This window comes from Macrobrachium nipponense, chromosome 1, assembly GCF_015104395.2.
Source record: "Macrobrachium nipponense isolate FS-2020 chromosome 1, ASM1510439v2, whole genome shotgun sequence".
NCBI lineage: Eukaryota > Metazoa > Arthropoda > Malacostraca > Decapoda > Palaemonidae > Macrobrachium > Macrobrachium nipponense.
Window position 1 is genome coordinate 63,202,200 of NC_087200.1, and position 14,354 is coordinate 63,216,553.

At 41.2% G+C, this 14,354-nt stretch overlaps 1 protein-coding gene across 1 annotated transcript; it reads right to left on the minus strand.

Annotated features, from left to right (window-relative positions):
• Positions 1-6,071: 6,071 nt before the first annotated feature.
• Positions 6,072-7,025, minus strand: LOC135218801 (uncharacterized). The gene has a single exon (XM_064255250.1). The coding sequence runs from the start codon at positions 7,023-7,025 to the stop codon at positions 6,072-6,074; it is 954 nt and encodes a 317-aa protein (XP_064111320.1).
• Between the last annotated feature and the right edge of the window lie 7,329 nt (positions 7,026-14,354).

A 14,354-nucleotide genomic window follows, 5' to 3' on the forward strand; every position in this document is an offset into this window, starting at 1 on the left:
GTACCGTATCATATTTTATTGAATTTATTTAATATATGAGCAGTTGTATGATATAATGTTATGTATCTTTGACCTCATATGAGATTTTGAGAAATATTGGCTTTATGCTTGGCAAAGATTTATGACATTTGACTTCATTAATTTTAATATAGTCTGATAATAATGAAACTAAGATAATTTGGATTCCACGATTGTATTCCTTGTCTGGCAAAACTTATATTTTGCTGCCATATTCACATCTCTAGATCAGTTAGAAGCACGAGTATAGTTAAATTTAGGTTTTCTCATAGCCACCAGCCGCCATTTTGAATTTCTCTAATAAAAAATTTTCCCCAAGCGTGCAAGTATTGCACTCGGTTGTTATATTGTAAGTAGGTTCGAATCTACCAGAAAAAAACATAAAACATGTTATGTGACAAAACAAGGTTTAGTGGTTTTCCACTGGACTACTAGCCGTGCAAAGTTGCAGGGTCCACATTACATGAAATTTGCTTCATCACCTTCTCCAAAAGTAAATGTTCAGGCCCAGTAGACAATCAGGCTTTTAATAATGTAGTATATACCTGCTATTCTCAGCAGAAATAAGTTGAGCAACACATGTAACTCAGGTCCTTGCTACTGTGAAAAGAAAATTATCAAAATAACAATAATACCAAAAAAATTACTACATGGTATGGAGAAGAAATTGTCATTATTTCGGTTTGTTTTCTTGTTTACTGGTATTTATAATCTCAGTTCACCTCACAATAAACAGTACATACCTGACCAGTATCTATAATACGCAAACATAATGATGCAAATTAATCCCTTGCAGCAGGTATTTCTGATTCACCAGGTATTATTGCCAAGATAGCCTAGCTTTAGCACAGATTTCAATCTCCAACTCACAGAACTAATGAAAAATGGAGGCAGGATTTTAACATTTATATTACAAAACTAAAGTATAGACAATCTCATGATCTACACTTATTCATTAATGGAATACTCTACAGTCTGTCCCCTTCAGTACAACTGAACACGTGGTCCTTAAGGGAACACTGGCCTAAATCACAAGTTCACAAAAACACGCTTAACATCAAAGTACACGACACAAATCAGGGAACACAAAGAAAATACACTTCCCTGCACAAACGGCCTCACCCGAGTTAAAATTAATGTCTTTGACACACTACCATTATTACTTACAAAAACCAAGGGGGCAATGATCTGTCAGCTAAATGAAAGCACAACCAAAACACGTCATACCTCCAATAATCTCTGGAAGGGAAGTGACACCACCTCGGTCATGGGGAAACTATCATGGTCACCAGTTAGGCTTTTCCTCAGTGTATGTTTTACTTAATGTGGCATTATTGTGGCAACCCAGTACAATTTACATGACAATATGAAATGCAGAACAAATCCCCATGGCTCGACTCAATTACCAATTTAAAAACACGCACAAAACACTCTAATCAGAGAAGGAACCATCGTTCCTGCCGTCTGCTTTCTTCTCCCATATTTCGTGCTCCAAACACGACGGAAGTAAGTCGAGAGAAAATGTTGCAATAATTTGATCACAACATCATCACACCTCAGGAAGTAAGGGAACTCGGGTTAAAGGGAAGGTCTAGGTAGGTGAGGCAGGACGAATGGGTCTTCCCAACCGAGGTCTAGGCTTGTTCGCAGCGCTACGATCGAGCCTAGCTCATGACAACAACAAAATTTTACAACTGAGCGATCACTCGTTGCAGTGCTAATGTGAATAAAGCAATGGAGGTAATAATTAACTGAAATATGTATATCAACGCAACTAACAGATCACAGAAATCAATGTGTGCGCTTACGCAAGAAATTCAAGCAGTAATCGATAGCATGGAATATTGTGGCAAAACTGACTAATTAAAGTAAGAATTGAAACAATAAGGAATTATTCCTAAGTCGACCAATGAAGGTAAACTCAGCAACAAGGAAATTACATACCTGGAAACGAATCAGCACAATCAGCAAAAACATAACACAAGACATACAAATGGCATCAATCAGGAAATAAGGCAATACTTCATTTTAACAGAATGCAATGTACAAAATTGCGCAATAAGGCAACACATTAGCAAATGAAACAGTCAATGATTAAATTATGGAACAAAATAATAATCCTGCAATAAAGAATAGGCAACACAAAATCATGTAGCATGGCAACTCCACCAATAAAACACATAGTAGCATACATCATATAAAAAATCGGCAGGTTATGGATCAGAAATGCAGTTTCTTTTGGCAATCATAATGAAAAAAATTAACTTCTACTAGAAGCACTATGCAAGGCACAGGATTGCAATAAAATGAAAACATGTCAGTGTTCATCAAAATGGCTAAAGATAATTCCATTAACCCTAGGGAATGAGTTCTGTCAACAGGCCGGACAATCCAATCATAGTAATAGCAAGAGATTCTCTTTGCAAAATTAGAGGGCGAATTTGCTAATGTTCACATAACATAATGTCACTTCAAACAGACAACGCTATACTCCATACAGACATGTGAGGGATAACGTCTCATCCCGAGTAGATCATGAGTTACTCAGTGACATCAAAATTCACAAATTTACATCAGTTTACACATTCACTGTTCTGACACTGGATCTGGTGTCTCCCCTACCCCTAAACCTCCAGGTCTCTCTTTAGCTCCCACTCTTTTAAAATTTGCCGCAGAAAATTACAAACATACTACACTACATTGTCTTTGACACACTCCGACATTTTCAGTCTCTACTCGATAGCAGTCTTTCTTTTCAGTCTCACATTCTCACTGTTTACTGCTTCATTCACACTATCTTGAGCACTTTCTGTTCCTGTCTCGTTTGTCTCGAGTCTTTCAGTTTGTCGAGTCACACTATTTTCTAACCCATTCTGTTCATTCCCTCCGGTGTCCCGGTCTTCGTTCGTACCTTCCTCATTGTAGTGGGCATTCACTTTTAGGGGCACTAAATGTTCTACTGCTCTCAGGTGCTCTTCTCCTTCGAAGAGGACCTTGACGGAGTGTATTATTCCTTGATCATCAGGGTAAATAACAACAATTTTGCTTAGAGGCCATTGTCTACATTTTTTGCCGTTCCACCTTTACCAGGACAATATCTCCTACATTTAGCATAGTCGCAGGGCTCTCCCTGAAGTCCTGTCATTCCTGGAGTGACCTCAATTAACCCTGTTGCCAGTATCGCTTGAAATGTTCAATGGAGGAAACTTTGTGTGACGTCCTCGCTGTACAACTTACTGAAGAAGGTGCTGGCAGCACGGAAGGTCATGGTGTTGTCACTATACACCTGTGAAGGTGCCCTGTGTGTAACAGCAAATCTCCTGAGTAACAACACAAATGTCTCTGCATCCAGACTGCTGGAGAAATCCAAGTAGACTGCACGGCTGGCCATACATGTAACAATAAGCATGTAGCCTATTCCTCCTCCCTTGATGCAGATAGGGATGGTGTGGTCGACATTAACATTGGTGAATGGGTGTCAGTCTTGTTCAATCATTCTGGAGGGGTGGAGGCGGTGGTCATTTAAAAAGAGGTCTGAAGGCTATCATGTATGCTCGGCACCCTCCAACTATACATTTGGCCACGGTCCGTAGCCCTGGGGTCCAACGTTCCAGTTGAAAAACAGTGATTAATTCATTGGCCCCACAGGAGGCAACAGAAATAGTTCATCTTTTGATCCCAACACATTCTTCAATCTACTACGGGTGTAAATTACCCCATTTCTCATAACTAATCCCAATTGAGCAATGAATTTGGTGATATAGTTGGGCACTGCAACCCCAATCTCTAAATGGTCAGACACTGTAGGAAAGTGGTGCCGTTGTTCTATGTATACAAGTTTAAATGGATCTTCCTTATGGTGTGCAAATTTCAAAACCTTTTGCATTAACCTAACTAAGTACACAAAATCAACATTATTCCCCCTGAGATCCCATTGTTCGGGGGACGGAGACAGTTTCTCTTCGTCCTTCAACTCTTGAAGGGCTGCGGCTATGTGGTGGTTCTGGCTACATGATTCAGTATGGCCTAATGGTGGTTCAGCTGGTCCTATCTTGTGAAGAAAGGCTGGTCCCTCATGCCATAAAAGGTCGTTGCTTAACTCCTTCAGCGTGGAACCTCAGGTCAGGATGTTGGCTGGACTGTTGTTAGTGGCATGTATCTGAGTGTAGCTCCATACTCCTGTAGGATATAGTTAATTTCTCCCACCCTGTTCGAGATGAAAGTATTTTTGCTACCCTCCCTGCTAGCTACCCAGGCCATGACTACTTTGGTGTCTGTCCAGACAATGATGCTTTGAAACTTGAAAAGACTTTTCAAGTGTTTGGATAATCTAAAACCTAACAACGATGCTAGTAGTTCTAGTTTAGGAATAGTCAATTTGGCCTGGTTTCTTGGGGTCACCCTCATTTTAGATGTGAAAATGTTAGTCTGTCCTTCCTTTCCCCTTGCATAAGCTACCATCCCATATGCTTTACTAGAGGCATCAGTGAATACATGCAACTCCAACTCCCAAAATAACTCCCCTTTTGAATTTCAATGTGTGAACGTAAGTAAATTCTTCTAAGATTTCCCCTGCCTGCTCTTGTCTATCCCTATTTAGTATATTATCCCATCCTATCCCTGCTTCCCACATATCTTGCAAAAAAATCTTACCCTTGACAAAAATTGGATTAACAAGCCCCAATGGATCAAAATTAGACACAAGGACAGATAGTGTTCTACGTTTGGTAAGATTAATGCCCTTTTCATTAGTGTTCATCCCCTTACATGACTTCAGACTCAACCAATCGCTTCTTCTATCCCAAACCATACCCAAGACTGAGATCTGTGCAGGCTAATTTCCTTCAATTTGTTGGTAAAAAAATATGCTATTGCTCGCCCAACCCATCAATGGCATGTTCACTTCCTCTAACAATGACTTCAGTGTAATCCTTACGCATTTCCTCTTTGGTGGGGTAGGTCTGCGGGTAATTATCTACATAAAATGACTAAATAAGCTCTTCCCACCCTTCCCCTTAAGGTGCTTTCTAAGCACTTATTGCAACAACTAAGGGCTAGTGCTGATACCAAAGACCACAACTTTGAAGGTGAAAGTAGCCGCTAGTGTCAACATCTTGCCCCCCAAAAATCGTGCATACAGGTTCGGCTCATGACGGTTACAACATTTTCAATTATATTCATCAGAAATTATTTCCAGGTTTTTGGCGCATGTTCCAGGGTTATGACACCGATCTGACCAAAGACATATGACTCCAACTTTTTCCATCCCTTCATTCTCCGATGTTGTAAATTGCTCATGTGGAGCAATGCCAATCGTATCCAGTTTCCACCATGTGTTAATGTCGTAATCTGTTTCCATTACTCTACAGAGTCGCAGTATTCGAACACTAGCTGTGTTCACCCCCTGTAAGGGCCACTGCGGTTCTTTTCCATAAGAGGCAACCCCACTAAGAGTTACAAACAAACTGACACCAGCAATTTTATCCATCCCAATGATGAAATAATTGAAATATTCAGCTCCTATTAAGTGAACATCCCTCAATGTATTGCCGTTGGTACCCATGTCAGCCATTTCACACCCTTTGTCTGGCAAGTGTTCCTTTACGTTCAACAAACCTATGCTATGTATTGGATTGTTTACTAAATCATGTACCATGAGCTTTGCTCGCACAACCCTCCTTCCCACATGTAACTTGCAAGACACAACATCAAACTCTCCTTTAATAGCTCGTGAGCCAAAGGGTGGGTTGCTGAAGGAAACGCGTTTGACAACAGGAAGATTGAGTTTACGGGCCAGCCAACTTGATATGAAACTACATTTGCTTTCTGTGTCCAAGAAAATGTGAGTCTGGAATGGCTGGTCATGCAAGTACAAAATGGCCGTCGCAGTAGGGAGCAGGGCTGCCAGGAGATCAGCTGAAGGAATTAGTCTGGCCAACTTTCGCATTGACACATGCTTTTTCTCCCTGCCTTGGATTGTTTCTTTTGATTTACTTTACGATTAGTTTTTGATTGATTCTGACTGTTGTTTCACTGGTTTAAATACAACGGGACTAGATGTACGACTGTTGGAAACTGGAATGTGGCGTGGGGGATGAATTTGTGCTAGATTTTTGGTCATTGCTATCACAGACAAGGCAGTGATGACGTCCACCACACAATTTGCAGTTGCATTTGCTGCCACACTGTTTACTTGTATGTCCCAACGCAAGACAGTTGAAGCACTTACGAGTTAATATAAGTTGATTCTTTTTTGAGGTGACATCTGGATGTTTGACGCAACTGAATGCGGGATGACCGCTGTTGCAAAAAGGGCACGACGCTGACCGAGAGCCGCTAGATTCCTTTGGTTGTGACAGTTCTCCCCCGTTCTGCAATGCATCATCCTCTAAGTATCTTATTAGAAAATTCAAGGCCTCGAACAACTCATCTAAACTATAGTCACACTTACTTAAATAATTAACAACTTTTTGATACACATGACCCTGAGACAACTTCTGGTTTATCAACCTTAACAACATGCCTTGATCCAGAGTGGATCCACTTAGGCATTTAATCTGCTCAATCAACACAGTGAATTCTATTCTTAATTCGCTAAGTTTTATATTTTTGAACTTCGGAACAAAAATATTAGCTAACCACTGATGTAGCACAATCAGCATCTGATGCTGGTTGCCATAATACTTAGTTAGCAAATTGAGGGCCATGGTATAGTTAACTGCAAGTACACTCAGAGCCTGCACCACCCTGAGCGGCTGTCCTTCCTGAGAGTCAAGAAGATATGTGAACTTTGCTACATTGTCTAAGTCTTTATGGTTATGTACATACACATTAAACAATTCCTGAAAATGAGAGAATTTGCTTTTCTCTCCCTTGAATACTGACAACGCGAGTTCCTTCAAACAAGGTAGACATGTTTTAGTTTGGGTTGCGTTAGTCAAGGCACCGATCTGGTTGTTGACCAATGTGATTGCATGACTGGCTCTATTGAGGATCTGTCTTATCATAGTTTCTACTGACGGCTCTATCTCAGTCGTAGTTATAAGATACAGTGTTCACAGCTGTTGTTCGTCAGCTCGAATCTTATCTAACAGGTCTTGATAAGCTGTGGCTCTGTGCGACTAATAGATCTCTTTGAGAGCATGACAGGGAGTCGGAGAGGAGAAGGTGTGAGTCCATCTGTGCTATGATAACTGTCACCATTTTGATGAGGGGGGTGGGGGGTGTTCTTCAACAAATTATGTAAAATGAGGTTACAGTGGAAAGCAAGTTATTTTTACTCAAGCAACATTGAATGGGTACAAGGAAATGATGCTGCCGTAGAAATTACAAAAAAAGGGAATCTACTTTAAGTGAATTGAACTCAACCTTTAGTTCTCCTCTTCAGCCTGATGTGTCCACTTGCCGAGAATCAGTTGCATAATGCAATTCAAGAACACTCCCCTTACGTGATTATTGAAATTCATCCCATCAGAGGTTCGACCTAACCTATAGGCTATTGTGTTCATGGGCAAATGGTGCACCCCATATCTAATCCACTTCAGACAACATCTTTTGATGCATGCGCACAGACCCTTTACTCTGGTCCTGTATTCGGACGGGTTCACATAGAAACGATTCGTTTCTGTGTACTCTCTCTCCTCGGCATTACAGACATCTACAGTTGTCACAATCGACCTAACTCGCTCAATGAATGCTCTCAATTTGTCTCATACATCCTTCTGAGTGCTCGTGGTCAGATCATTACCACCAAGGTATATCACAACAAGATTGTACCTCCTGTTCCAGAAGGGCAATTCATTAGATTCTAAGCTGGATATCAACCCATTAGGCTGCCTAAAAGTCTCTACTTCTATTCCCTCATTTTGGGCACGTGTACCGGATTCTGAGAATGTCCCAGTAAGATTACTCTGAAGACCATATCCACTGGTTGTGTGGTTGGAAAGTGATGTCTTAGGCTATCCAGTTCGAAGGACCTAATATTGTGAATTACTCCCTCGCAACAGGTATAACTGATTCGCCAGGCAGTAATGGCAAGATAGCCTAGCCTTCAGCACAGACTTTAATCTCCAACTCACAGAACTAATGAAAAATGGAGGCAGGATTTTAAAATTTTTATTATAAAACTAAAGTATAGACAATCTCATGATCTACCCTTATTCATTAATGGAATCACCATGTCCCACTTACTCTACAGTCTGTCCCCTTCAGTACAACTGAACACGTGGTCCTTAAGGGAACACTGGCCTACATCACAAGTTCACAAAAACACGCCTAACATCAAAGTAAATGACACAAATCGGGGAACATGAAAAAAATACACTTCCCTGCACACACGGCCTTACCCAAGTTAAACTTAACATTTTTGACACACTAGCATTAAATAAAGGGGGCAATGATCTGCCAACGAAATGAGAGCACAACGAAAACACGTTTTACCTCTAACGATCTCTGGAAGGAAAGTCATGCCACCTCAGTCGTGGGGACGCTATTGGGGTCACCAGTTAGGCTTTTCCTCAGTTTATGTTTTACTTATTTTGGCATTATTGTGGCAAGCCAGTACAATTTACATGCTGGTATGAAATGCAGAACAAAACCCCATGACTCGACTTAATTACCAATTTAAAAACATGCACAAAACACTAATCAGAGAAGGAACGATCGTTCCTGCCGTCTGCTTTCTTCTCCCATATTTCGTGCTCCAAACACGATGGAATCAAGTCGAGAGAAAATGCTGCACTAATTTTTTTCTTGACATATAACAAAAGACCTTTTAACAAAGAACCAAGAAATTTGATTACAATCTTTGCTGGCACCGAAACTAAAACTCTTTGTTAAGAAACCATACAGTTACAGCTCTGAAAGAAATGACCTGCATTTCCTAAAATAAAAGCAGGAAGGCAAATCAGATGATATTGAGTGAAATATAGTTTGGCCTATCAGAACATTTGCTATGTAGCACAACTTTCACTCGAGGGTAATGCTATTTTAATAGTACTGTGATGAAAGTCAAGTATGAATGTTAACTTTTCAACCTCAGACCTATGATGTTGTCTCAAGCTACTGGTTTTACTTTTCACTTCAGAATCGGGACAAAATCCTCCGAAGGACAAAATCCCCTGTAGGACAAAATCCCTGGAGGACAAATTCCCTGTAGAACAAAACCCGTGGAGGACAAAATCCCCCGTAGGACAAAATCTCCGAGGACAAAATCCCCAAGGAGAAAATCCCCATAGGACAAAATCCCCCAAGGACAAAATCCCGTAGGACAAAATCCACCAGGACAAAATCCCCTGTAGGACTAAATACCCTGAGGACAAAATCCCCTGACAAAATCCCCCCTGAGGACAAAATAACCTGGAGGACAAAATCCCTGGACAAAATCCCTGAGGACAAAATCCCCGGACAAAATCCCCGAGGAAAAAATCCCACATAGGACAAAATCCCCAGCAGGACAAAATACCCCGGAGGACAAATTCCCCCGTAGGACAAAAATCCCCATAGGACAAAATCCCCTGTAGGTCAAAATCCCCCGAGGACAAAATCCCCCATAGGACAAAATCCCCCAAGGACAAAATCCCCAGTAGGGCAAAATCCCCCAAGGACAAAATCCCCAAGGCCAAAATCCCCCATAGGGCAAAACTCCCAAGGACAAAATCCCCAAGGACAAAATCCTCCATGGGACAAAATCCCCCAGGACAAAATCCCACGTAACAGAAAATTCCCCGAAGGACAAAATCCCCTGAGGACAAAATACCCAAGGACAAAATCCTTCTAGGACAAAATCCCGAGGACAAAATCCCCTGAGGACAAAATCCCCCATAGGACAAAATCCCCCCGAGGACACAATCCCCCATAGGACAAAATCCCTCCAGGACAAAATCCCACAAGACAAAATCCCCAGGACAAAATCCCCCTTAGGAAAAAATCTCTCTGGGACAAAATCCCCCATAGGACAAAATCCCCTAAGGGCAAAATCCCTCCAGGACAAAATTCCCAAAGGACAAAATCCTCCAAAGGACAAAATTCTGCAAGGACAAAATCCCCCAAGTACAAAATCCCCCATAGGACAAAATCCCCTGTAGGACAAAATCCCACCAAGACAAAATCTCCCGTACGACAAAATCCCCCGAGACAAAATCCCTCAAGGACAAAATCCTCCTTTGGCAAAATAAAATCCTCCCCAATAGGGCAAAATCCCCCGTAGGACAAAATCCCCCATAAGTCAAAATACCCAGAGGACAAAATCCCCCATAGGACAAAACCCCCCAGGACAAAATCCCCTTGAGGACAAAATCCCCCGTAGGACCAAATCCCCTGTAGGACAAAATCCCCTGTAGGACAAAATCCCCCGTAGGACAAAATCCCCCGTAGGACCAAATCCCCTTGAGGACAAAATCCCCTGTAGGACAAAATCCTCCGTAGACAAAATCCTCTGTAGTACAAAATCACCTGAAGGATAAAATCCTCCATAGGACTAAATTCACCATAAGACAAAATACTCAGAGCACAAAATCCCCCATAGGACAAAATCCCTCATAGGACAAAATCCCCTGTAGGACCAGATCCCCTGTAGGACAAAATCCCCCTTAGTACAAAATCACTTGAAGGATAATATCCCCCGTACGTCAAAATCCCCCAGGACAAAATCCCCCAAGGACAAAATCCCTCAAAGACAAAATCCCCCATAGGACAAAATCCCCAATAGGACTAAATCCCCCCAGGACAAAATCCTCCGTAGGACAAAATCCCCATAGGTCAAAATCCCCCGTAGGACAAAATACCCAGAGACAAAATCCCCCATAGGAGAAAATAGCCAGAGGACAAAATCCCTAATAGGATAAAATCCCCCATAGGACAAAATCCCCTGTAGGACAAAATCCCCCATAGGACAAAATCTCCCGTAGGACAAAATCCCCAAAGGACAAAATCCCCCATAGGACAAAATACCCAGAGGATAAAATCCCCCATAGGAGAAAATAGCCAGAGGACAAAATCCCTAATAGGATAAAATCCCCCATAGGACAAAATCCCCCATAGGACAAAATCCCCCATAGGACAAAATCCCCCGTAGGACAAAATCCCTGAAGGGAAAAATCCCCCGAGGACAAAATCCCCAGGACAAAATCCCACGTAGGACAAAATCATCCAGAGGACCAAATCATCCGGAGGAGAAAATCATCCACATGACAAAATCATCCGGAGGACAAAATCCCCTTTGCCAGAATTCTCCCTTTTCTACCGTTTGCTCGTTTTTCTAACAAGGTAATAATTTTTTTTTTTTCACTAACAGCTACATTAACTAAATCTTCTTAATATCATAGCAGTGCAGTCGTTTGCTAATTTTTCTTTTTTAAAAAGGCGATATATTTTTTCAACTTACATAATTTAACTAAATCTTCTTACGAAGAGTTCATTTAGAAAACACTTTAGTACTTCCACCCATAAAAGATGGAGTTTGTGAAGAGCAATAAAGGACAGGTGAAATTGCATTGTGAAAGATATTTTGACGTTAAACAAAAAGAATTGGCAAACGGTGTGGTATCATACGAATGTGAAAGAAGGCGATCTCAAGCATCATGTAAAGCAAAACCCAAAGTGAGGCAAAGTGAGGTCATCAAAGAATTACAAACCACACACACACGCACCAGATACAGCGAAATGTGAAGCCGCAAAAGTATTTCAAGAAATTAAAGAACTTGCACAACAAGCAGAAGAGACCACACAACAAATGATCGCTGAAGGTTGCGCATCTTTATCAGACGAGGTGGCTACAAAATTACTTTCCATCCATTGCCTTTGAAGAGATGTACGACGCCTTAAGCAGAAAGAGGTACTATTTACCGTTGCCGTCAAGTACCTAAGATCTTGTTTTACCCGAACACTGTGTAAAAACCGCCAAGGGTGAAAACTTTTTGTTGCATGATTCAACGTTTGACGGCAAGAGAATTTTAATATTTGGAACGGCCAAAAGCATTACATGTTTAAGAAATCATCCTCATTAGTGTTTGGATGGAACATTTAAAGTGGTTCCTGAAATTTTCGTCAAAACTGTATACAACTCATGCTGTGGTAGATCATCGCACTATACCCTGCATCTAAGCACTATTACCAGATAAGACCCAAACAACTTATAACAGATTTATACAAAAGTCAAAATCTTGACAAATTGCTCGCAGGCTGCGAGTGCAATGATCGATTTTGAAAGAGCAATGCTGAATACTTTGATAGCGCACTTTCCTGAAGCCGATGTTAAAGGCTGCTTTTTTCATTTGTGCCAAAATTTACAGAAAAATACAAGAGTTTGGTTAACAAAAACATTATCAAGACAATGATGAATTTTTTTTTTTAAATGAGAATTATAGCGGCCCTTGCCTTTATTCCCCCTGAATCTGTTCATGCAGCGTTTGAAGAGCTCTATGTCAGAGGAGAGTTTGCCATTTTGGATTACTTTGAGGATCAATATATTGGCAGGCCATGTCGACGAGGACGCCGAGAACCCATATTTAGCAATCGTCTGTAGAATATGTATGCAAGAACAAAAGATGAACTTAATCGTACCAATAATTCTGTGGAAGGATGGCATCGCAGTTTCGTATCATTTGCTGGGAGTTCCCATCCAGTCATCTGGAAGTTTATGTTCAGATGCATCAGATTATTTGTGGTATCGCTAGTGAACCACCTAGAAAGAAATATAAGGATGTCTCATCACGAATTAAATCAGTTGTGCTAACATATAAAGAAAAAACGTATTTAGATTATCTTGGAGGCATTGCATTTAACTTAGGGTGTTAAACACATGTTCAGTCTTTGAATAAACAATTTAGCATTTTTCCTGAAATTTACATTTTCCTCAAATATTTTCACTGTTAAGAATTCCATCTCCTGAAGATGAAAGCTAAGTTAGTTAAAAAAAAAAATATTTTATCAGTAATATTCGGTTAACTAGAACTATATAAGCAATAACAAACGTAAAACCAGCAAACGAAAGTACGAGTATTTTAATATATTTCTGTATGGAACTACTATTTTTGGTTGCTTACATTTTCATGACTTTAAATTTGTCCAGGGGGATTTTGCTCATGCGGGATTTTGTCCAAGGGGAATTTGTCCTTAGGGGATTCTGTCCAAGGGGATTTTGTCCTTGGGGAATTTTGTCCATGCGGGATTTTATCCTGGGGGATTTTGTCCTTGGGGGTTTTTGTCCAGGGGGATTTTGTCCTGGGGATTCGTCCAGGGGGATTTTGTCCTTGGGAAATTTTGTCCATGCAGGATTTTGTCCAGGGGGATTTTGCACTTGGGGGATTTTGACCAGGGAGATTTTGTCCTTGAGGGATTCAGGCCAGGGGGATTTTGTCTAAAGAGATTTTGTCCAAGGAAATTTTGTCCTTGAGGAATTTCGTCCATGCAGGATTTTGTTCAGGGGGATTTTTTCCAGTAGGATTTTGTCCTTGGGGGATTTTGTCCAAGGAGCTTTGTCCATGTAGGATTTTGTCCATACAGGATTTTGTCTTTAGGGGATTTTGTCCATGCAGGATTTTGTCCTTGTGGGAATTTGTCCAAGGGTATTTTGTCCAGGGGGGTTTTGTACAGGGGGGATTTTGTCTTTGGAGGATTTTGTCCTGGGGGATTGTCCCAGCATGATTTTCTCCACACAGGATTTTGTCCAGGGGGATTTTGTTCTTGGGGGATTTTGTCCAGGGGAATTTTGTCCAGTGAGGGATTTTGTCCAGGTGGATTTTGTCCTTGATGGATTTTGCCCAAGGGAATTTTGTGCATGGGGATTTGGTCTTGGGGGATTTTGTAATCCAGGGGATTTTATCCTTGGGGGATTTTGTCCTCCGAGGGATTTTCTTCTTCAGGGATTTTGTTCTTCGAGGGATTATTGTCCCACAGGAGATTTTGTACTAAGGTGATTTTGTCCAATGGGGTATTTTGTCCATAGGGGATTTTGTACAGGGGATTTGGTCTTTCTGGGATTTTGTCCAGGGGGATTTTGTCTTTGGAGGATTTTGTTTAAGCAGGGTTTTGTCCATGCAGGATTTTGTCCAGGGGGGATTTTGTTCCTGGGGGATTTTGTCCAGGGGAATTTTGCCCAACGGGGGATTTTGTCCAGGTGGATTATGTCCTTGATGGATTTTGTCCGTGGGGATTTGGTCTTTGGGGGATTTTGTCCATGCAGGATTTTGTACTCTGGGGGAAAAATTTTCCTCCAGGGGATTTTATCCTTGGGGGATTTTGTACTCCGAGGGATTTTGTCCTATGGGGGATTTTGTATATGGGGGATTTTGTACAGGGGGATTTTGTACAGGGGGATTTTGTACAGGGGAATTTGG